At 41.9% G+C, this 23,975-nt stretch overlaps 1 protein-coding gene across 1 annotated transcript; it reads right to left on the bottom strand.

Annotated features, from left to right (window-relative positions):
- Window positions 1-8,733: 8,733 nt before the first annotated feature.
- Window positions 8,734-19,919, bottom strand: SERPINC1 (serpin family C member 1). The gene is made up of 7 exons (XM_086343725.1): window positions 19,790-19,919; window positions 17,462-17,831; window positions 16,586-16,801; window positions 15,639-15,776; window positions 13,173-13,563; window positions 12,194-12,258; window positions 8,734-9,539 (listed from the first exon to the last, which is right to left on the bottom strand). The coding sequence occupies exons 1-7, from the start codon at window positions 19,828-19,830 to the stop codon at window positions 9,363-9,365; spliced, it is 1,398 nt and encodes a 465-aa protein (XP_086199851.1). The 5' UTR covers window positions 19,831-19,919; the 3' UTR covers window positions 8,734-9,362.
- Window positions 19,920-23,975: the final 4,056 nt, after the last annotated feature.

Here is a 23,975-nt window from a genome sequence, read left to right as displayed (position 1 = left end):
ACCTGGAACAGATTTCATTAGCTTCCCACCCCCAAGTTTCACTTACAGCAAAGTTTCCATGTTTTCTTTTGTACAAGTTCCAAATTATTGCATTTGCCCTTTTTTTTTTTTTCTGTGAAGCAACAGTAATTATCCATGCTAAACCAGAAATAATCTATAGAGGGAGTAAAAACCTTGCTGTTACAGACCTTGATTTATTAGAGATGTCAGCTGTAGTTCATTTTCAAATAGGCATAAACTCCTGTGGTATGGAAAATTCATATAGCTGCTAAATCTGTTTCAACAGGAGTTTCTATTAAGTGGCTAGATGGATTATATTTTTGACATAATTGAAAATTTTGCCTGCATATACTACATATCTTTGTTCTGTGCTCAGTCTCTGTCATGTCCAACTCTTCGCAACAACCCTTTGGACTGTAGCCCACTGGGCTCCTCTGTCCATGGGATTCCCCAGACAAGAATACTGGAGTGGGTTGCCATTTCCTCCTCCAGGGGATCTTCCCAACCCAGGGATTGAACCCTCGTGTCCTGTGTCTCCTGCATTGGGAGGCAGATTCTTTACCACTGAGCCACTGGGGAAGCCCCCTACCTATCTTTACTGCCACCTCTGGCACAAATTTGTGCTGGAGAAGAGGTTCATTCCATTTATATTACCTTCCATTTTGGACACTGTTGCTCCATTTTATAGTTGTTAATCCTTTAAAAATTATCAGTTGCTACTGGCTTTTGTTGTCTGAAATGACATATCATTGAAGTGTTATGATTTGGGGTTAGATTTGTCAAGTTTAGGATGCTTTAACTCCTTCTGGCTTATAAAAGGACTTTTATTGCTTTCAGAAGAAATAAGGGCAAAGAATAAATTATATTGGAAAAATGATCATCCCCAAATCAACTTTCTAAGAGAAGAAAGGTTTGGTGTTATCTATCCATTCCATCTGCAGTGGTTTCTTAGAGAATTAGTCGTGAGGGCCTCTTGTTGGTCAGTCCCAATTAGATCATATAGTCGAAGGGATCTCTGTTCTTGGGTCAGGCCTCAGGAATTACAAATACAGGAAATAAAAAGGGTACTCGGGGCTGAAAACTTAATTTAGGACTCTAGAAAATCCTGGGACGGGAAAAAAGGACTTTGGCATTTGTGGTTGAATAACCAGGTATGGAATGTTTGAGTCATTTAGACATCCGGATTAATTAGATTTTATCATATAATGATTGGGGCAAATTTTGATGAATAAAAATCAGTGAGCCTTAACATTTTCTGCTCTGCTGTACCTCAAAGTCTGCCCATTGTGACAGAGAAAACCTTTGAAAATATATTCCCAGGGAATGAAAAATTGGTTCTAGGTACTTTTGCTCTAAGCATCTTCGCCGTAGACATCTCTGCTGCAGGCATTTTCACCTTAATTACCTAATTCACTGCAAGGCAATTTTCCCATAAAAGATAAAATAGTAAAAAATAAAAGAGGGATATTAAAGAGGACATAATGAAACATGATAAATGAATGACAGTTTTTTTAGAAAACTTGAAAGCAAATTACAAAATATTTGAATACATCTAAAATGTGTGTAGTTCATGGCAATCCTGCACGAATAACTTGATTTTCATATTTTGTGTGTTGTACCTAAGTACTTGTCTCCCAAGTCTTTCATTCTTAGTATTGAGTATTTTGATCATCTCCTCATCAGCATTGTGCATTTTCTTTTTCCTTAAACTACTTCTTTCATTGAGAGAGGTGTCAGTTTCCAAATAACCAGGATGCATATTCGTAGCCATGCTTTCTGTCGCATCTTGAAAGCCTCTGCACTATTGTTTGTTCTTGGCATCTGGTCATATGTCTGTTCATACTTTCCATAGTTGTACAGGAAATGTGGGTTCAGCTCTGCACCTGAGACTTTTGGCCTGTTTATCCTCCAGTGTAGTGTATTTCAAAATAAGACACCAACTCATGGGGCCAATCATCATCATCTGTCAGCTCAATAAAACCATCAGTAATGTCACTAACTGGGAGACATGCCTGTCAAAACCAAACTATCAAAGCAAAACTGTCACCCAGTTATTTTATCTTTTGTGGCAAAATTGTCTTATGGCCAGTTAGTCATGGTGCAAAAATGTTTGCAGCAAAGAAGCTCATAGCAAAAATACTGGTTACTTGAAAAATCTTTGATAATCTATGAAGATGCCTCTCGTTCGGTGTCTTATAGCCCTTTGGGCCCTCCTGTAGATTCTCTGACTCTTAAATTTGAAATCATCTGGTGGTTGCACAAAAACCAAGTACAGTTGACTCTTGAACAATGTGGGAGTTAGGATGCAGCCCTCTGCAAGTGGAAAATCCACCTATATCTTAATAGTTGGGCCTCTGTTTCTGAGGTTCCTCTGTATCTGGGGATTCAGCCAACTGCTGGAGGTTAGTAATGTAGCATTTACTATTGAAAAAAACGTGGGTATAAGTGGATCATGCAGTTCAAACCTATGTTGATCAAGGGTCAGCTGTACTGTGGTCTCAAATTGAAAAAGAGGACAAAGAAGAAAGGGAACCTGTAGATTGACAAAATACTTTTTTTTTTTTTCAAAATACTTATTTTTTCTTTTCAGCATCATAAGTCTAAACTATTAAAGCTAATAACAACTACCTGAGAAATTACTATGGTTTAGACTTCTGCATTTAGCACATCTTAAAGCAGATATTTTTGACATATTTGAAGATGATCTACTGAGTTTCCTGTAAATTAACAGAATCCTAACTCTAGTGGTTCTTAAAGAGCTATTGCAAAAACCGAATTACAACACAGGGAACAAAACTTAAAATGTGTTTCCTCTGGAAGCCAAAATGCTAAAGCAGGGGTCACTAAGAGTGTGGCTGAAATCCACTTCAAGAATGGCTATCAGTCAGATAGCAAAGATATGTAAAATTTATATGGTATTTGCTATTTTTACAAAAATGATTTTAAATCATGTAACTTGAGAAGTGAGCCTGTTTTCTTTTTGGAAAAGTGGGCCAATAAAAATAACACTAATATAATTCAATTGTATATGCATGTGCATTGAACACAGAGTGGTATACTAAAGATAGTTCATGCAAATAACTTTTGTGGGAAGTTTGGCTATTTTCTTAATATCTCGTTTTCATAAATGTATGTTTATAAATATATTTACTCATCCTCTATAACCTTGGTAGCTTTAGAAGCATTTTGTTAGCTGTATCATTGATTATAAAAATCAATTTCTTGGCATAGTAGGCTATGAGAGCTTTTAGTTGCTTTGTTTGTATTTTGGCTAAGAAAATTATTTCTTGCACTTTGTATTTATAAAGATGTTATAACACTTTGCACCCACTTAGTGCAGCTGTTCTTTAGCGACAAAAGATGTAGGCGTTAAAGTGAAATGTATGTTTAGAAGCCCGGCAAAAGGAGGGTTCTCAAAAGAACAAATTTGGCTTGCATCTACCAGAGAAAAGCTGGGGGTTAATAGAAAATTTAGGTTGAAAATATATGTTGGAATAGGTGTGCAGTCACTGCAAGTTGCAATATCATTATGAATTGCCCGCTATATGTATGTGATTGTATGTATGTGTGTGAGAAAAAAATGTCTGATGAAGGCAGATAAGTCAGTGTAGAAAATTCTACCTCCCATTAAAGACAGAATATTCCAAGTTTGCCCTGTAGCCCCTTACGCAGGAGGCTGGATTCCTCAGCCACTGTCCACCTCATTCTCTTTTGTACTCGCTTTAGCTCCTCTACCTCTGAGCACTTGGCTGAAGAAAGTGTAGCTTTCTGTAGCAAGCAAAGGAAAGCCAGACCCGAAATATAGAGGTTGCAGTATCTCATGTCTCTTTGTCATCTTCACATGTTAATGTTTGGTTTTGTTGCCCAAATCAGTGTCAGAACACTTGGGTTTAGTACTTTTATCCACTGGCCTCTGTTTGGCAAGAGTAGCCCTTGGAAGTGGAGTCTTTCTGCTGTTTTTAAAGATGCACTCAATTCCTTTTAATGATGTGAAAATTTTGTTTGAATCCTGAGCTTTTTTTATTTTTTAATTGCCATTTGCAGCCCATTTTGGGGACTGGAATATCAACCATATTTTCCTGATGTTGAGCCTTCTGCCAGTATCTTGACATGCAGTTTTGCATGACCTGGATTTTTGGATGACCTATTTTGCTTTTAGACACTCTGAAATTCTTCTCTTTATAATGCCAAGAATGTTATAATAGTTAGGATGGCCTATTGTGGGTGTCAGGAAATTCAGTTTCGGTAGTAAATGCCACTAGGCAGACCACCTAATCTTTAAATGCAGTTGGAGCACTCAGCTGATCTGCTGTTGGGGGCACCCTAGTCCACTGAGCCAAATCAGGTTACCTACCTTTTGAACATTTGTTACAGCTGAGAAAGGACTGTGGGCCTTTCAGAAATATCTCAGAATGCTTTCCACCTTTTCATTCAAATGCACTGGTTAGAATAGCTGGTTGTAATGTCCAAACAGGGACTTGCTGGTTAGGAGTGAAAACGAGAGAGGGATCCATTTGCAGACTTGGAGAGTTTTCACATCCGTGTTTTAGGTACTAACTGATAAGTGTTTACTTTTCCTGTTGACTGGATAGGGCAAGTGACAGTACTGCCAGTGTGAAATTCCAAATTCAGTAAGCAGTACTCATTGGTGACGACTGATGTATTGGGTTGGCCAGCCCAATAGTAACCTTCATCCGTGTAACAGTATGAATTCTGTAAGGAGATGAGATACTAAAATCATGTGAATCTCTTCACCACAGCTATTTTTTTTCTAACTATAGAATAATTGTCAGCCTATAAGCCATGCTACTAAGAACCTAGACTCAGGAATTAACTTCTGCTTAGGAAAATTCTTCCTTCTGGCTTATCTTTTGTTTGTGCCCGGAGTCTTGGCCTAGACCTGTCCCCAGCTGTTTTGCTACAAACACATACTTAAGGTGCAGTCTTACCTAAGTCAATAATACACTGTCAGCCATGCAGTCTGTTTTATAGCCAAAGTGATTTATTGAAATACAAAACAAAAAAAGTGAGAGATGCCTAGGTCATTTCTGGGAGGCACGTTGAATCAACCTGTGAATCTGGGAGGAAGCATAGAGTCTTACCTTCTGTCTGGCTTGGGTGAACAGGGACTTTAATGCTTTCTATTAAAATACTGCAGAGCTAGTTGACCTCGGCAGGTAGTTCTCAATTTTGGCTGCACATTAGAATCACCTGGGGCTTTTACAAAATGACTGCCGCCTAGGGCCCCCTCTGGACATGCACGTTTAATTGGCTGGCTGTGCAGCCTGGGCTTTAAGACCTGCTCAGGTGATTTTAATGGGCAGCCAAGGTTGAGAATCATTTTCTAGGTAGTCCTGAGGGGTCTGTGGCAGGATAACCTCCACCCGGTTGTCTTTTGTAGGAGGTACCTTTATTAGTATCACAGGCATGGCTTGGCGTTTAAAACTTAGCACGGGCCACGGCTCAGGTGGTAAAATGGACCATCCGTTTGTCCGCAGAGTCATTCAGCAGAGAGCTGTTGCCATGCACCCAGTTTCCTCTCTGTACCAAAGCCTGCACAAGTCAGCAAAAGACATTTTCTGAGTCTGCTCCCTAGAATCCTCTTTCCCTTTCATATGTGATTTAAGTGGAGATTTTTAAAACTCTGCTAGCTAAAATAGAGCACTTGAACTTATTAAAAGAGCCAGGCACCGCCCCCCCCCCCAAAAAAAGAGCCAGGCCCAAGCCACCTAGGGTGATTTTTATTTGTAAAATAATCAGGTAGCATTGTTAAAGTTAATGAAATAGAAGGGTCCTTCCTGGTGTGATGGTGATGTAGTTGATTATTTGTCCCTTAGCCTGTCTTCTAAGTGGGATTTCAATGTACGGTGACTTTCACTTTTCCATGTTCCTTTGTGAATTAAATGCACTAGCTAAGGCGTAAATATTTCTGAGTTTTACATGAAATGTGAAATGAGTCCTTTTAGCAGCTTTGTTCCAGGATGTCAAAGACTTAACCCAGTAATTCCCAAACAAGTTTTCATATCGTCGATTCATTCACCCACCCAGGTGTAAAAAACCTGCCCATGGCAACCTCAGTGTGGTAATGGGGAGAGGAGGACTGTTTGATTAGCCTTTAAAGAGTGAGAGCCACCATTCAAACTAATAAACTACTAAGTGATTTCTAATTCATGAAAGAAATTTGTGTTCAAGAGCAAGTTCAAATGTGATGGTCTCATCTGAGAGACTGCTGGCACTGTGGAAACTTTGATTCCTATACTGCCTGCAAATAATCGATGATTTAAATTTCAAATAGGTGGTGTGTTTGAGAAGAAACAAGTGGGTGGAAGGAAAGATTGTTTAAGTGCAGAGGACTGAATTAGCATCAGACTCTGACATTTCATTAAAATAACATTTAGGCCTGACTTATTTGCTTAGCATGTATATGCTGCAATGTCAGAAATGCCTCCTATGCCTTAGAAGATCTGAGAAGGCTTCCTTACGTTGGGTGGAACAGAAAAGCAATAGTAGCCTTGGAGACTTGTCTGCATCCAGAGAGAAGCCCATTAGGGTTCTCATACTGAGAAACCTTGAGTACTGTGAAATGTTGAACTTTATGCAGATCACATCGCACTGGATTTTAAAGATTTAGGGGAAGGAGAGTAGAGGAGGAGAAGGGGAAGTAATTAATGGTAAAGTATATATATATGAACTTGTACTATATTTTACACAAGTAATGAAACAAATTCCCTATCAGGAATTCTCTGTCAGGACTAACCAGCCATATTCTTCTGTCCTACTGATTGGCTTGTGATTCCTCTTAAACCTCTAAGTAATCCTTTCTGAAAGAGCTAAACAGAAACTAGTCTGACTGCAGTTTCACCACCCTGCCCCATTCCCTTACTCACAACAAAAGAAAAACATACCCAAACTATAGGCAAAAAAAAAAAGTCTCAGTATGTTAACTTTTCATCCTTTATGGTCTGTGTTCACTGTTGTAGCCTATTGCATTGTTTTGCAATATAATGGCAGAACTTAAGTAGATCTGCCACATAAGTCAGGAACCATTGGCTTCTCCTTTAAGAAATCTTAACACCAGAACTCTCAATCTTTAGCTTGTCAGCACAAGTGAGTAAAGGGAGAAGTACGTTGAAAGAACACAGGGAATTCCCTGGCCGTCCAGGGGTTAGAACTTCGTGCTTTCACTGCTGAGGGCCGGGGTTCAATCCCTGGTTGAGGAACTAATAGGATCCTGCAAGCCACTTAGATTTCCTGGCTTCTCATAATTTCAGGTGGGACCCACTTATGCTCTGTGTCTGAGAAGAAAAGACAGAGGGTTCAAAGATAGAAAAGTCAATGTAGTCAAAATGTGGTTTCCTTCAGATGGACATAATCTCAAAGACATCTGTCCAGCTGTTCTCAATGGTGCTTACACGATGGGTGACAGCTGTCTCCCATCTTCCCGTCCCTGGCACTGTGCCTTCCCACTGGTCACTGTGAAAAGCAGATCACACTGGACTCAGAGGCCAGAATCCAGGACGATTTCCCCCTTCTCATCACTTCTTCATACAGCTAATAATGTAGCATATACTTCTCTTTGGAAAATTCTTGGGTTTGACCCCCCCAAGAAATAGTAAAGCATTTAAAGGAAAAGTAAGATTCTGGTGGTAGCTATCAAAGATGACAGGAACATTTTAGCTTCCCCTTAGATGATATTTATTGATAGCAAGGACCAACTATGCCTCCTCATCCTCAGTTTCTAAGGATAGCATAATATTTCTAAGCAACAAAGTTATCTAACATTTTTTTCACAACTTGTTAATCAAGGATTCATATTAAAACCGACAATCAGTTTCTAAAATGTTGTTATCCCTGAAAGGGAATGAGATAGAGTTTTTAACTAGAAGAACCTGTTTTTTTTTCCCTTTGAAAAAACTAACACTTGAGGTTTGTGTCTTTTGTCTGCAATGATCGCTCCATAAAGATGTCTCAGAACAGTCAGTGAGCCAAGGCTAGCGCTCTCATGCCCCTGAGGGTGCTGGACTGGGTTTGTACATCTTATTTCCTTAGAGAATATCTGTTTTTATTATGCCCTTAACTATAAATACCTATATATAGGAATAGGATTTTCACCCCACCCTCTTGTAATCATTATCACTTAAGTGTAAACCACACCTCCCCCTGTCCCCACTTTTACTGAAAAAAATGCACTTTAATTCCTAAGGAGAGTGGCTGTTCCTGACCCCTAAGCCAGATTACTTCAGGAGGAGAGTTGAGGAGGGAGAACCCTAGGCAGACCCTGTGAAATTAACCAAATTCCTTAATGTAAACACACAAGTCAACTATTTTTAAGCTGCCCCCACCCCCAGCCAGAGGGCAAAAGAAACAACCAAATGCAAAAGTTCAAAATGCCTACCTTAATTTGAGATGTTTCACTAGGGGATATACCCAATATTTTCTCAGCTACCAAATTATCAGAAACTTGAGGGTGATTTTGTGGGAGGCTGAGACTCTTTTTTTAAATGAAAAGGCCAAGTGAATCACACAGGCTATAAAATACGATCCTGATTTGTGAAGTATCAGATTTGTTCTCTCCCTTAATTTGACAGGTGTTCTCAAGTCTCTCCTCCTGTAGATTCTGTCCTTCCCCTGATGACAAGCCAATAGTTCTTGGTGGGGTTGCATGTCTCCTAGAGCCCCAGGAGCCCTGTTGTGTCGGGGAAGGGGGGAGGGTAGGAGGGTGGGCAGAGACGGGCTGGGGGAGGGAGATTCAGAGAAAGAGTGAAGATATATGGGTTTATATAAACATATTTAAAGCAGTTTAGCAAAAGCTTTCTCGTTGAACAGCTTTAAGAACAATGTGAATGAAATTTAGCAACTTGGTTAGTAATTTGAAAAGTCTATTAATGTATACTTGAAATTCTGTTTGTATAAAAATACATTTTCCTCTTTATTTTAACACTGTGTAAAAGAACATTATGCATGTGAGTGGTTTGAGAATTAAATGATTTAATATTCATATTTGCATTTCTGTCTCTTCTGTATAGATATTAATTCTTTTTAAATTTTTGGACTTTTTTTCAGTATAAAGGGATTATCTAGATTTCAAGCTCACCCTGCCCTCTCAAGATGCCTACTGTCTTTCAAGATGAAGTAGTAACATACCTCCCTCCTTCACTTTCTTGACCCAGATGTGTTCACTGGTAGAGAAAAGTCGAAAGCCTCGTTATACCAAATGCCGAGCAGCATCTCTATCCATTTCTCCTTTCCTTGCCTTCATTTCAGATGGCAAAGTCCATTCATAATTGTCAGATATGGGAAGTTGTATTTATTTTTACTTGTATTCACAAACCAAAATAGGAAGAAGTACAAAGGATAACATTTTAATCAACACAAGGGTTGGCTACTCTACCCATGAATATAATAGTGTTCAGAGCAACTTCCCTGATGAGAACCAGGAAGGGCCTGTTGGCCTTGAAGGTCACCCTGTCCGAGTTCAGCGAACGACCAGCGATGCTAATGACGGTACTTGCTGCAGCTTCACTGCCTTCCTCATTTACCTGCAGGTCAAATGGGAAACAGACTGCCACGTTAGCTACTCTGCAGCTCATTACAAGAGGTACATCATCCATGGACACAGCAATTCCTCAAACATGCCACTTATTTTCCAGTTGCTATGAGTTAGGTCGGATCCCCTCTGGAACCTTACTTTTAGTCTTTTCTTTCATCCACTGTACTGATGAAAGACTTGTATTCATCCAAGCCTTGTGCTGAAAGAAAGTGCCAGGGTCCATTCAGATACTCTCTGAACCAGAAATCTGGATGTACACAAAGTTGTCACATTTCTGGCTGGCAATGTTGTACATGATACTGAACTGTATACTGAAAGACCTATTGACTCAAAATTAGAGCACCACAGTTGAGACAGTTCCACTCTGGATCATCAAGATCCTAGATAGAACTACTGTCAACAGCCACTCAGGAACTAGGGCCTGTGAAAAGAGGATGGTCCTCTGGCTGGATGAGATGAATATTTCTCAGAGTAATAGATTGAAAGGATGGTGTTGGAGTTTACTGATAAGTAGAACTGCCACAGATCTGGAGGGAGATGGGAGACACCTTTAGAAATTTTGCTTGAGTACCTAGAATGTCACTAAAACTGTGTCCCTGCCTCCAAGGAAAGCATTTCAGACCCCTGAGCTTTGAGAGAAGCTGGTTGATGATTTCCCCTTCCTCATTCCTTACCACCTCTCCCTTCTACACATGCTATCTAATTCACGATCGTTTTAGTACTAAGAGCAGACGAACTTTTGTAAGACCAGGGCCCTTTTACTCAAATCAGATTCTGGTTTTCAGTGGCTTCTCAGGAGACAATCAATTAGGGTCCTTGTGTACAGGGCTCCCAAGAGCCATGGAGGAACCTTGCATCATTGTTTAGTGGGCTCAGGTAGACAAAATGAAACTGAACTTTTGCTTCTTCTTGATCGTAACTCAAGGCCCTCAGGAGGTCTGAGTTGACCACTTCCATTTGGGGTCCATGGAAGAAGATTCTCAGTCATAGTTAAAATCCTGAGGACTCATCTTCTCTTGCAGTCTAAATGTTATTTCTTCCATAATCAATACGGCTTCAGTATTTTCACTTCCAAAATCATTAATCCAGTATTCATGTAAAATCCCCTGTTCTGACCTCAGTATCTTTTAAGATACATATCTTTCTACTCTTGCTTTGGTCCTATTGCTCTATAGAATATAGTCCCGCATTGAGGATTTTATTGCCTAGCCCATTGCCTTTCTAACCTAACTCCTGCTATCGTGTGACCTAGACAATTAAAATGTCTTGGTAGGAGACCCATTCAATACTCTAAACTTCCATTTCTTTCATCTCATTGAACCCAATGAGCACTGCCTTCACTTCAGCAAACCAGTCCGTGGCTACACTTTGAAGTTGCCATCTCTCAGAACATCTCGACCTTTGAAATTATAATTACATTATCCTCTCAGTCTATAACCTTCTGTTTTTTTCAAACTATCACATTTCCTCACTCCCATTAAAATTACCCTGGCTTTTTCCTGTCCCTTGATCCTTCCACTTTCCTCCTAATGACATATTTCCCACTGAGCTTGGACTTTGTAACTATATTTACTAGCACCATGCTCTGAAATCTATCTCTTCGACCACAGTCTCCTTTTTGAGATTTCTAAATTTTATGACCTCTAACATTGGCCTATCACATTTCCCTCATAGCCTGGGTCCCCCAAAGAATGGTCTACATAAGTGGTTCGCAAACCTGGATGCGCATCAGAATTCTTTGAGGAGCTTTGTAAATATACAGATATTCAGACCTTGAGTCAAGCTCTCTAGATAACTAATGCTATTGATCCATAGTTCAGTATTTGTTTGAGAGCCAGAAGTTCTATAGGCTTTACACAGCTCTTACTCCAGTAAAGGTTTCCATGGGCATCTTAGTTGGGGCAACACTGGGTTAAGCAATATTGAATCATTTTCTTCACTGTGGAACTGCTCAGACATCAACACTCCAATGTGCTTTGATTTTCTGTTAACTTCCCTAGAAGAGGATATACATTTATTTGACCACCTAACTTTTTATTACCTGCAGTGTAGTCTAGAGTTCTAGTTTTCTGGAACACACTGTAGGACACTACAGTGATGGTCTACACTCACCAGCTCTTTCTTATTTTCCATTTGCTCTTCAATCATTACAATTAGGACATGCCCCCACTACACTGTCCAAATGCCTCAGGGGAAAGTCACCTGCGGTCACTTTTCAGTCTTCTCACTAGATGCTTTCCATTTTCTTAAAACTCCTTTCTGGGTTTCCATAAGCTCATCATCTCCTGGTTCTCCTTTTAATGCCTTTGCTGGCTGCTTTTCCGGTATCACCTTCACCTTAATGTCTGTGTTCCCAGGAGAGGTAGCGGATGGAGGGTAGAACAATTAGACCACGAGGGCTTCAAGTTAGAGTTATGTATAGAGGAGGACACTATAGACTTGGGGTTTGAGGGACCTGGAAACATGCCTTTTATCACAGTTGTCACCTACTGTTCAAACATCTGCTGTCTACACCGTAAGAGCCAATGAAGGAATGACTCCAAAGTTACTCATCATATGAGATACTGATGTATTGAATAATAAAGCAGCATGGTAACAAAAAAAGCAAGCATAAGAAGAGAGAGCGGAGAGAGGTGTATTTACCTCAAGAAATGCCTTGTGGAATGCATCTGAGACATAGAGGTCGCTCCGACCTTCTGCAACAATACCTAGAAGGAAGACCAGAGAAAGATCTGTGAAATGGGAGAAAGTTGGCTTCAACCCACAGAGAGGAATTCAGTTTGGATTAAGAGGTCCTTTGGGACTTTTAGAAAAATAGAAATCCTGGACCCTCACCTAATGATACCCTCAAAATCAATACACATTAAAAATAATAAAATACTTTGGGTTTATTCAGCCTGGTTCCTATGAAGTTAATCTGGTGCTTTAGCTTATGGGGGTTTGGGGGTTAAGGCTGAGGACCCTGTTCTTGAAGAAATGCTCACTCCATCTAGTAGCAATGTCTTTCCTTCCAGGGTGACAACACCTTGAAGAAAGGGTATGGTTCTGAGACCTAGTTTAAAGACAGCCCATTACACATGAATCCACTTAACTAATGTTGTAAACTTCTTTTTAAAAATGAGATATTTTAATGCATATTTTTCAAAGATGGTGTGTTGGAAGAACCAAAACAACTTAACACTATTATCAGAGAATCACAACTGGGAAGGCTTGTCTGCATCTGTCCAGAAGCCCTTTAGAATATCAGGAAGGGCTATTAAATGTCAGCTACAGCTCTTTGGTGGGACTTGGATGTCCTTGGCTCTTAATACTAGCTGTCTCTTTGCTCTGAACTCTGGTGGTTTTCAAGTTTCTCTCCACCTGGTCCCACCTCTTCTATGAGTTACAGACGCCAAAGGTTCCAGTGCCAGCTGGGCCCATGGACATCCAAGAGCCAGCTTCCCCTCGTACACAGGAGAGAACTGACCCCTTGAGAGGGAAGGGATTCCCCTGAGTTGGCAGTAGGACTGGGATTAGAATCCAGGTGTCTGGACTCCCTCTCGTCTACTCCTTCCCCATCTCTTCCACCTTTGGTCAGACAACTCTGAGGGTAGAGAAAGGAGGAAACCCTTCCTGCCCTCACCTGGGAGCCTGGACTTCTCAGGACTGAACAGGTCTTCGAGGCCCATGTCTTGTAGCTGCTCCTTCACGCTGAAGCTGTCCTCGATGCGGAAGCGGGGCATGTGGACCACCAGCAGCGTCTCTGTTAGCTCATCCAGCCACTCCTGCAGCATGTCTGGGGTGAGTTCCTGTTCCACCTTGGCCAGGGTCTTCTCCAGCTTGGGCAGGATGAGCACCATGGTGATGTCATCACCCTTGAAGGGCAACTCGAGCACCTGGGTGCTTTCTGCTACTCTCCGATAGCGGAACTTGCTTTCCTGGTACATCATGAGTACTGAACATGACTCCCCATCAGCCTTGTAGAACAGTTCCTTCCTTGTGTTCTCGGGACTGAACTTTGACTTCCACAGACCCTGGAGGAAGACACCAGGTGCGAGAATCACAAAGCAAGAAGACCAGAAACATCCGTAGGAGAATGCTGACAGGAAAAACAGTCAAAATATTTTATTACATTAAAAAAGTGAAGTTGCTCAGTCGTGTCTGACTCTTTGTGACCCCATGGACTGTAGCCTACCAGACTCCTCCGTCCATGGAATTTTTCAGGCCAAAGTACTGGAGTGGGTTGCCATTTCCTTCTCCAGGGTATCTTCCCAATTCGGGGATTGAACCCAGGTCTCCCTCATTGCAGACACTTTACCATCTGAGCCACCAGGGACGACCATGGAAGTGCAATTTTTAAGAACAAAGACCTAGAGGGATGTGCATAAAAAGGCTTTTTAATACTGACTGTGTCAGAGTGACAGAATCGTGAGTGGGGTTTTTTTTTCAATGAATTTTCTGTATTTTCTAGATTTTTCATCAATGACTATTTGCTTTTATAACAAGAAAAACATAAAAACAAAAATAACCTACTGGCCTCTTGGCAAGTCTCTTCTGGAGTTTAAATCTAATTGCCTTTTGCCTTCTGCCTCCCACCAGCCTCCTTCTCAAAGACCATCCTCCAAAATGCTGGGCTTTCTCCCTGATGAATAAAGCCAGACAAAGGTAGTAACCCCAGGGAGTCATCTGGGAGTCCTGCCAGGCAGAGAGTGAGGCCTGGCCAACTTCCTGTTCAAAGAGGGAAGGGATACAAGATACTGCTTTGACATTTCCAAGATGTAGTTAGCATTCCTTGTCCTCTTCTGGCTCTTTGATTTGGGGACAAGTCACTTAATTCTTTCAGTGGTGGTTCTTCGCTTGTAAAATTAGGAGCTGGTTATTCCTAATATTTGTAGGATGCTTATTGTGTGCCAGTCACCGCTCCAGGCATTTTGTATGCATTGACTTAATCCCCTCAGTAACCCTGCGAGGCAGATGTATCATTGTTACCACTTTATAGATGCAGAAACTGGGACACGGAAAGGTCTTAAGTAACTCTCTCAAGTTTGTAGTCACAAGTGGAAGAGTCAGAATTTAAACTAAGTACTGTCTGAGCAGCTCAAGTTCTCATTTGTGATGTCATGAGAATCAGAAGGCAAAGTGTTTCATAAACTGCAAAGGGCAGTCAGTACACACTGTAGAAATGCAGCCTACTGCGTTCTTGGCATGAGGGAACCCCCAAGCAACAAAGCAGTTGGCAACAGCAGTGACGGGCTGACCCTCCAGGCCCAGTCGGGGAGAAGAACACATCTAGAGCATGACCCGGGAGGGCACAATTCAACCTGTGTTAAGCTGGTGGGCCTCCTGAGTGTCAGTGGTCTGTTTATTCCCACTATCCTCTCCCCTCATCCTTTTTCCTAAATGTAATCAAGTTGGAACAATCTTCAGAACTTGACTCTCTGAGAAAGACAAAGCCATCTGCATGATCATGTCACAAGTCCTCTGCAAAATTTGAGGTTAGTCTGGTACCAGGAGGTTCAGAAGCTTCAGGCAAGAGGAATTTTGAGATGCTGCAGAAGCTGCTCTAGATGATGGAGAAAACCTCATCACTGAGGATTGTCTATAGACTCTGTCATTTTGTTCCAGATTTCAAAATGAAGTTAACTGGACAGAAGAAATCATCACATACTTATGAGAATTTATTATCATGCACACCTTGCTGCTGAGCATGCTGGTCTATGAATGTGTACACTCTGCCTTGGGCCCAGAGACATTACCAGGCCCCCTTTGGACCTCAGTCCAGCAACCACAGCCCTAGACATGACTCTAGACTCAGCAAATTTGTATTTATGCCCAGACCACGCATGTACTATTTCTCAAAATGATCTGCCTACACATGCCCAATGGTATGAAGGAGAGTGAGCTGGAGGGAAATATGTCATCCCTGAGGTCTCTCCAGGGTCATTTTATTTTTTTGCATTTATTTTTTTTTTAATATATTTATTTTTAATTGGAGGATAATTGCTTTACCATATTGTGTTAGTTTCTGCCATACATCAACATGCATCAGCCATAGGTATACATATGTCCCCTCCCTCTTGAGCCTCCCTCCAGCACCATTTTTGAGTACCTTGAAGTAAATGGTGTTGACTAGCACCAGGACAGTGAACTCATTGATGGCTTGTGGGGGAATGACATCAGTGATACGCCCTTCAGTCTTATTGGATATCCATTGGTTGATAGTCAATCTGGACTGCTCTGCATTTCCCTGAGGAGAACAGGAAACAAACCTACCCAACTGTGCTATTCAATTGGCTTCTCCATCTCCCCATGCAGAATTTTATTTTGTCCATCATCCCTCCACTCTTTCCCACCATTTTGTTAAACCATCACTCTAACCCAGATTGGAGAAACCACACATATCTAGCATATTGTTGTGGATCTTCCATAGAGTTAATAAATATTAACAGAAGAAAGAGAAAGAAAAAGAGGAAGAAATAAAGAAACAGAAGAAGAGAAAAATAGTCTAGAAAAAGAAAACAAAATATTATCTTCTTTGACTTTGGAAACCTGAACTCTTATGAGTATTCATGAGATGTGTTCTCTAGGAAGCCAAGGAGTGATGGGGGAGGTGCAGGGGGCACAGGAGAGATGTCCATGTGATCCAAAAAGTTTGAGAAATACTTTTGAATAAAATCAGTAGACTTCTTTGTTGCAGGACTTTTTTTTTTTAAAACTTTTTAAGTAAGTCTGTTTATTGAAAGGATCTGAAAATAGTAATAATGCTTGCAACATTTAAGGTCTACAATTGCTCTGTTATGTGAATGAGTGCCCACGTTCTGAATGCCACTGTTACAGGATTTTTATAACTTTTTCAGAGGAGCCTTTGCAATCCATAGATAGCACTGATTTCTCAGGTTTCAAATAAGAATACATATCCCAGGGGCTCTGACTTAAAACACCTCTTCCTGCCTTCAATTAGCATAGCAGTGTTCATTAGGATCCTGCTTCCTTGTCTCTTTAACATCTGAGTAGAGAGGAAGAACTCTGAGGTCTGGGATGACATCTGGAACTCACCTTGAAGTCCAGGGGCTGGAGCTTGGCCCCATATACCACCTCACTGATGTCCTGGTAGGTCTCATTGAATGTAATGGATTTGTCTCCAAAAAGACGGTTGGCTGATACCAACTCAGAGGATTTATTGGCTTTTCGATAGAGTCGGCAGTTCAGTTTGGCAAAGAAAAAGTGGATCTGATCAGAAGTTTTCTCAGAGATGGTATCAAACTTAAAAACCTGTAGAAGCCAAAAGAAAATAATGGTGGGTCTGGTGGGACAGCCTGGTTCACATGATCGGTGAGCATCATGCCAGGCAGCCCCTGACCAATAATCATCAAGCACAGTGCCTGGCACAGCATAAACATTCAACTCATGCTTTCTAAAGGAATACATGGAAAAAAGAAGAAGAAAGCGGGGGCTTCCCTGGTGGTCTAGTGGTTAAGAATCTGCCCACCAATGCAGGGGACATGTGTTTGATCCCTGGTCTAGGAAGATTCCACATGCCATGGGTTAGCTAAGCCCATGCGCCACAAGTACTGAGCCTGTGTGCTGCAACCACTGAAGCCTGTGAGCGCTAGAGCCCATGCTCTGCAACAAGAGAAGTCGCCACAATGAGAAGCCCGAGCACCACAACGGAAGAGTGTCACCCTCTCTGGGCAACTAGAGAAAAACCCATGCAGCGACAAAGACCCAGCACAGCCATAAATAAATAAATAGATAAATAAATAAAGGATGTGTTAAAAAAAAAAGGGGGGGGGTGGGGTTAGGAAGGAGAGAGAGAAAAAGAAACACAAAGAGCCGGGGACACTACCCAAAGTCTCGAAAGGGTGCTTAAGCACATGGATGTTCTCTTAGGAGTTCCAGCAAGGAGCTGGGCAGAAGGGCTTTGAGTTGTACCTCCATCAACTGCTTGAGTGTGTTGTCACAGGCACCCAGCTTGGTCATAGCGAAAGCTGTGGAGATACTCAGGGGTGACAGGAAAATGTTGTCATTGTTATTCTTGGAGTCTGCCAAATGCTGATAGAAGGCAGTGGCAAAGTGGGAATTGGCCTTGGACAGTTCCCAGACCCGCCGGTTGGTGGCCCCAGGGATCTTCTGCTCGGAGCCTTGGCCCTCAGTTGCCTTCTTCTCTGAGGAACGGTAAATACACATGGGATTCACAGGAATGTCCCGAGGTTTGGCTGTGCAGACGTCTTCCACAGGGCTCCGATGACAGGTCACACAGCCCCAGAGGCCAATAAGCAGCAAAGGGAGAAGACATATACTCCTATAGGGGGACAGAAACCTGAGTTAAGCTAGGCTGAGAAATCCCCTCCCCACTGTCCACCACAGATTTACCCTAGTAGATCACCAGCCCACACTGTGTGGCCAGGAGGGCCAACACCTTTGAAAAGTACAAGGGCCAAGGACAAGTTCATTCCTGGACTCCTTACCCTGGACATAGTCCTGTTGAAATTAGAGTCAACTGTGGGAGTAACGATGTTATTAGAAGTCTTGTGTGCTCAATGCCTCATGCTGGAAGAAATGAAGAATGCGAAGCTTCCAACTGGTGAACTGGACAATGCATACATGAAATATGGCAGGGAATTTTAGTGCCCAGGGAAAACTTAGGTAAGTTGGAGGAGCCATTAACAGAAGCTATTTAGGGAAGGGATTTTAACCTGGATGTTAAAGGACTGGGAAGAGTTTGATTGACAGCAACACCAGAGGGCTAAGAAGGAATGTCTGGGGCAAAACTACAATCTATGTGCTGAAAACTCTGAAATCTCTAGCTCCAGTCCTAGTCTTTCCACTGAGTTCCAGACCAGTTGTTTGCTGGACAATTCCACCTGGATGTCCTGTTGATCCCTTAGTGAAATACAAATAAACTGAACTTGTCTCTCACCCAAACACCTGCTTCTCCTTCTATGTCCCCCAGCTCAGCAAATGGGACCTTCAGGTACCCTGTCATCCAATCTAGAGACCTGAGAGCCATCCAGGATTTCTCCCTCTCTCCCTTCTCAATAGTCAGACCCTAGATACTATGCATTGTTTTCTTGTTCTCTCACTGCCTTAGATCAGGTCCTCATCATTTTCTGTTGCCTGCAAATTTTAGTAACTTCCAAAGTGTGTTCACTAAAGTAAATAAAACCAGTCTCACTTTCAAAAAAAACGGATATCATGAAATTGACAAACTAGGAAAATCGGGACACCCAATTAAGTAAACAAAGTGATAAACTCTATTATAGTGTTTTTATAGATAAGACATGAGGAGCCAGACACTTCCTCTGGTTGACTTGGGGCCCTAGGCCTACAGAAAGGAGTCTGTACATGGGTACTGACTCTTCACAATCTTCCCGCAGCAGAAAAAGACAAGACATGTAGGCGGTGTAGAAAGGACTCGCCAGAGTGGTCTTCCAGGCAAGTGTGGGGCTGGCTGGAAGCTGGGGGCAGCTGAAGGGTACTTGGTTTCTTGCATGATCTGAAGTCAACCCTGAAGTCTTTTTAAGAACAGAGGCACTGAGTGGGAGAGCGGAGGTGCTGAGCGAGCTGTGGACGACAGGGTGAGGAAGCAGGGAGAAACTTGCCATTCATCTCTCCAGCTGGCTTGCCTCTGTTTCCCATATTATCCCTCAGCTACCCTTAGAAATACAAGTGGAGGCTGTGGGGGCCCTGGGAGCTTTGTTAAGCACAAAGAAAAACCAAGGTGATCAAGCCAGAGCCTCACTTTTAGCTTCCTGTAAAAAAAAAAAGGAAGGAATGTGTATGATGTTAAGAGATGATCCTTTGTCAAAGGTCACTGAGACCTTGGGAGGGAGTTGGGGTTGTGACAGGAAAGCGGGGTGGGCAGGGCGGAATTGGGTGGAAGGAGCAAAAAGAGAGTTAGGAGGTCCTCACCCATTACATTGGCTCCCTCTTTCCGGATATATGGCAGGCCCAGCGCTTCCCCTTGGAGTGTCTCCTGGGCTGCTGAGAGGGCTGCCGCAGAGCAGCGTCTCTTCTGAGGGAACACATCCCCCTTGTTTCTTGGGTTGGGAATCCAAGGTGTGGCTTAGGGAAAGGCCTTATCCCAGGAACCAAGCGGGAGGGAGGGTACTCAGGATGATGTCTTCCAAACGAGTCTCATTATAACTACCAGGGAGAGAGGGCCCAGTCTTCTTGAAGGTGTCGCGGTCACCCCGGCAAGCCCCTCAGAGGTCAGGAAACCCAGTGAGGGCATGCGGAGGGGAAGCCCACCCCTCTTACCTTTTTCCAGCGGTGACGGTTCCTATCCCATTGGAAATCATGGTCACTAATCTTCCACAGGTCTGAGCGAGTGGAGATAGTGTGGTCTGAGGCAATCCCTCTGGACTGGTTCTTTCCTCTACATCTGACTGGGGTTCCAGAGGCTAGGGTGGGGGATGGAGCTGGTGAGGAGGGGAGGCCCGAGGTCAAAGGCTGATGACCGGCTCCCAGGGTTAAGTAAAGTGTGGAGCCCAGTGTTGGTTAATTAGTAGAGAAGTTTTAAAGTTCAGTCAGGTCCAGAGAAAAAGGCCCACCTTTCTTACTCTTTTCATCTTTACAGAAAAGGAAAAGGACATGTTCACAAAATTTCATCAGAAAATACCTGACAGATGAGAACTCTGTCTGCAGGAACTTTTTTTTCCTGGTTAACCAAACCGGGAAGTAGAAAATAGTACATATTCTATATAAATAAAATAGTATTACTGTATGAGCCACCAGGGAAGTCCCAAGAATACTGGTTGCCATTCCCTTCTCCAGGGGATCTTCCTGACCCAGGGATTGAACCCAGGTCTCCGGCATTGGAGGCAGATTCTTTACCATCTGAGCCACCAGGGAAGCCCAGTATATAACTAGCCAAGTTGAATGTCCAGAAAATTCTAGCTTTCTACCTCTCAGTGCAATGCCCTCTTTCTCATAGCTTTTTAAGGAGACAGAATAAAAGAGGTGATGTTATCTAATCAGAGGGGAGAGAAGAGAAATCAAACAGGCGCTACCTTCAGGCCTCTGAGAGACCATGTGTCTGTGACCCAGACAGGTTACACCTTTGTGTAAAATGGCCTCATTCCCCATTCAGCCTTGAAGTGATTTGAGAGGGACACGATAGCAGGGGCCTCAAGGTGCCACCACAGACATTTCTTAAGGTGGAGGAGCTAGGTGAGGAATACTTAGAAAAATTCTATTGGGGGATTGGGAGACAGTGTGGGGCAGGCGAAAAACAAGCTTGCAACTGCTGAAATACTTCTAAAAAGCAAACAGAATGAATTATATTTATGTATATTGTTAATTTTACTTATTTTAGTAATTGGGGAGATGAAGTCAAATTAGTGGAGATAAAGGGCAAGGTTTATATTTATTTCCCTCTTCCTAAACAAACCAAAAACAGTATGACAAGGATTGCTACAAATGTAGATATAAGCCACCTTCTGTGTGATTGAAGACTAGTATTAAGTTGGTATTGTCATAGGCATTCTAAAGAGTTCTCTATTCATTAGACAGGAGAAACCTCTACCTAGACTGCAGTTGTGTCTAATTTATTTTTAAACTTTTTTGGCTGCACCCTGTGGCATGTGGGATCTTAGTTCAGGACTCGGGATTGAACTTGCACCCCTCGCATTGGAAGGCAGAGTCTATTCCCTAGACCACTGGGGAAGTTCCTATGTCTAAGTCTTGGCTGATTTAAACTTTGGACACTATGACGGCCTCTGTGTATGGTATGAATGGTTACAAGGAACAGTCCTAAAAAGCCCCAGAACGGTCAGAGTCTCTTGTCACTCCAGATTAAAGGCAATTGGGAAGTCTCCTGTTTAACCACTTGTCCTCAGCAAACATAGAGCACTACCTAGACAGCAGGCACTGTTGTAGAGGCTGGGAGCTCCAGTCAGGAAGACATGCAGCGATCACATAAAGAACCAATATATAAAAAATAAACCTGGGACTTCCCTTCCAGTGGCTAAGACTCCGTGCTCCCAATGCAGGGGGCCTGGGTTCGATCCCTGGTCAGGGAACTAGATCTCACATGCCGCAACTAAAGATTTAGCATGCTGCATCAAAGACCCCGCACAGCCAAATAAAATAAAATAAACTTAAAAAAAAAAATCTGTAACATGTTGTGTGTGCTTAGTTGCTCAGTCATGTCCCACTCTCTGCAACCCCATTGACTGTAGCCTGCCAGGCTACTCTGTCCATGGGGATTCTCCAGGAAAGAATACTGGATTGGGTTGCCATGCCCTCCTCCAGGGGATCTTCCCAACCCAGGGATCAAACCCAGGTCTCCCACATTGGTGGCAGGTCTTCCACATTGCTGGCAGATTCTTTACCATCTGAGCTACCAGGGAAGCCCACGTTAGGTATTAATAAGGGTTACAGAGGAAAATACAACAGGGCAAGGGAGTAGAAAGTGATGAGAGGAGATAGGGACATTATTGTAGAACGGTGGTAGGAAAGTCCTCCCTCATGAACTAACATTAAGGAAACAGAATAAAGTTGGGGGCGGGGGGAGGAGGAACCACATAGTACTTTCAGGAAGAGCTTTCCACATAGAAGAAACAGGAGATAACAAACATCCTGAGGTGGAATATGCAGTTCAGACCTATTGTTCCAACTTGTAGAAGTTGTGAGACATGCCTTGGAGGAAGGCAGACGAAGAGATGGAGCACAAGGGGTGAAGAGGGTCTGGTGAACATTTGTGGGAAAAGAGATGAGGATGCAGATACCACCAGACCAGGTAGTGAAGAACTATACATCAGCAACTGGGTTTAATATGTTCATTCATTGAGTCATATGCTCATTTAATTAACATGCTTTTAATAAATGCCTATAGGTACCAGGCATGGTTGGTGCTGGGCCTGGGTATATGAAGATGACTTTGCTCTCCAGGAGCTCCATGCTTCACAGTAGACCCCAGACATGATGATAAACATGCCCATCAATGCTACTGGTCATCTGACTAAAGCTGGAGCAGGAGAGGGGAAGATCAGGAGGTGATAATAGTGTAAGAGATTTCCAAGACTAAGATACAAAGTCTTTTTATTTTAAAATAATTCTAAAGTAACAAGAAAGTTGCAAAAGTAATACAAAATATTCTTATACATCCTTTACCCAGATTCCCCAAATATTCACACTGTTCTCATCTTACATTTGCTTTCTGTTGTTTCATACCCCTCTCTTCCTCCCCATCTCTATATTTTCTGTATTGTTTTAGAATAATTTGCAGATATAAATGCCTTTTTATCCTTATATAGAGTGAGGTTCCTAAAAACCAGAACATCTCTTTATATGATCACAGTATAAAATACACAAGATTGATAGTAATACAGTACCATTTTCAAATCCATAACTCTTATTCTAAATTTACCAAATGTCTATATTCTTTATAGCAACTGGTTCTCAAAAATTTGGGTCTTAGGATCTCTTTTTAGTCTTGCTAAATTACATTTAAACATAATTATTTAAATAATACATACATAAAATAACTTTAACTTCATGCATACACTGAAAGGTTTGCATGGGGGAACTCCCAGGATCACACCTTGGGAAACATTAATTTTCAGGCCCTGAAAGTCCCTGCCCCACCACTTCCAGGTCCAGGGTCACACACTGCATTTAACTGTCATGCTTCTTTGGTCTCCTCTAGTTTGAAACAGTTGCTCTCTTTTCTTTGTCTTTCATGACTATGGAATTTTTTAGAGTACGGGCCAGCTATTTTTGAAGAATGTCTTTCAATTTGAGTATATCTGAGGTTTCTACAGGATTTGAAAGTTACACTTTTTTTTTTTTGGTAGGAATACTAAAGAAATAATACTGTGTCATTCTCAGTGCATCATATCAGGAGGCACGAGGTATTAACTTATCCCATTAATTGGGATAATTGATGTCAGTCTTGATCACTTAAGTTAAATAAGATCAGGACTGTAAAATTATAACATTTCCCTTTTTATTAAGTAAGTATCCTGTAAGAAGATACCTTGAGAACATGATAACATTACTTTTCATCAAACTGTCACATGCTAATTTTAGCATTCCTCAGTGGTTCTTCTGTAAGGCTTTTAAGGCACTTTTCCTAGTTCCCATCTGATTCCTTAAGAAGAATTATCATTGAAACCATTAGAATTCAGACTTCAACTAAAGTTAGACAACACACTCTCTTGCTAGGGTGTGAGGAAAATGCCCTTTCACTCATTGCTGGTGGGAACGCAGACTGCTATAACCCTTTGAAGGAAAAGTTGGCAATACTAACATTACAAATGAGTTTACCCTTTGAGCTGGAAATTCTACTGCAGGAAGTGTATCCTACAGATATATCTGCATGGGTATAAGTAAGGTTACCAGTTATAACTTGATTTGCATAGCAAAAGATTAGAAACAATTTCCACTTACAGCAAACTAGTTAAACCAACATACATCCCCACAATGGAAGACTATGCCACTG

The sequence above is a fragment of the Bos grunniens genome, chromosome 16, assembly GCF_055505025.1.
Source record: "Bos grunniens cultivar Pamir isolate PY7600 chromosome 16, Bosgru_T2T1.0, whole genome shotgun sequence".
Classification (NCBI taxonomy): domain Eukaryota; kingdom Metazoa; phylum Chordata; class Mammalia; order Artiodactyla; family Bovidae; genus Bos; species Bos grunniens.
This window is presented reverse-complemented; position numbering and strand designations above follow the sequence as displayed.

Bases quoted from the DNA above. Each gene is read 5' to 3' on its own strand.
- SERPINC1 (XM_086343725.1), bottom strand. From the start codon at position 19,830: ATGATTTCCAATGGGATAGGAACCGTCACCGCTGGAAAAAG. The intron at 17,832-19,789 runs GTAAGAGGGGTG...GTCCCCCTATAG, and splicing joins ACCGTCACCGCTGGAAAAAG to GAGTATATGTCTTCTCCCTT. The intron at 9,540-12,193 runs GTAAATACACCT...TTTGACCTGCAG, and splicing joins TCCACAAGGCATTTCTTGAG to GTAAATGAGGAAGGCAGTGA.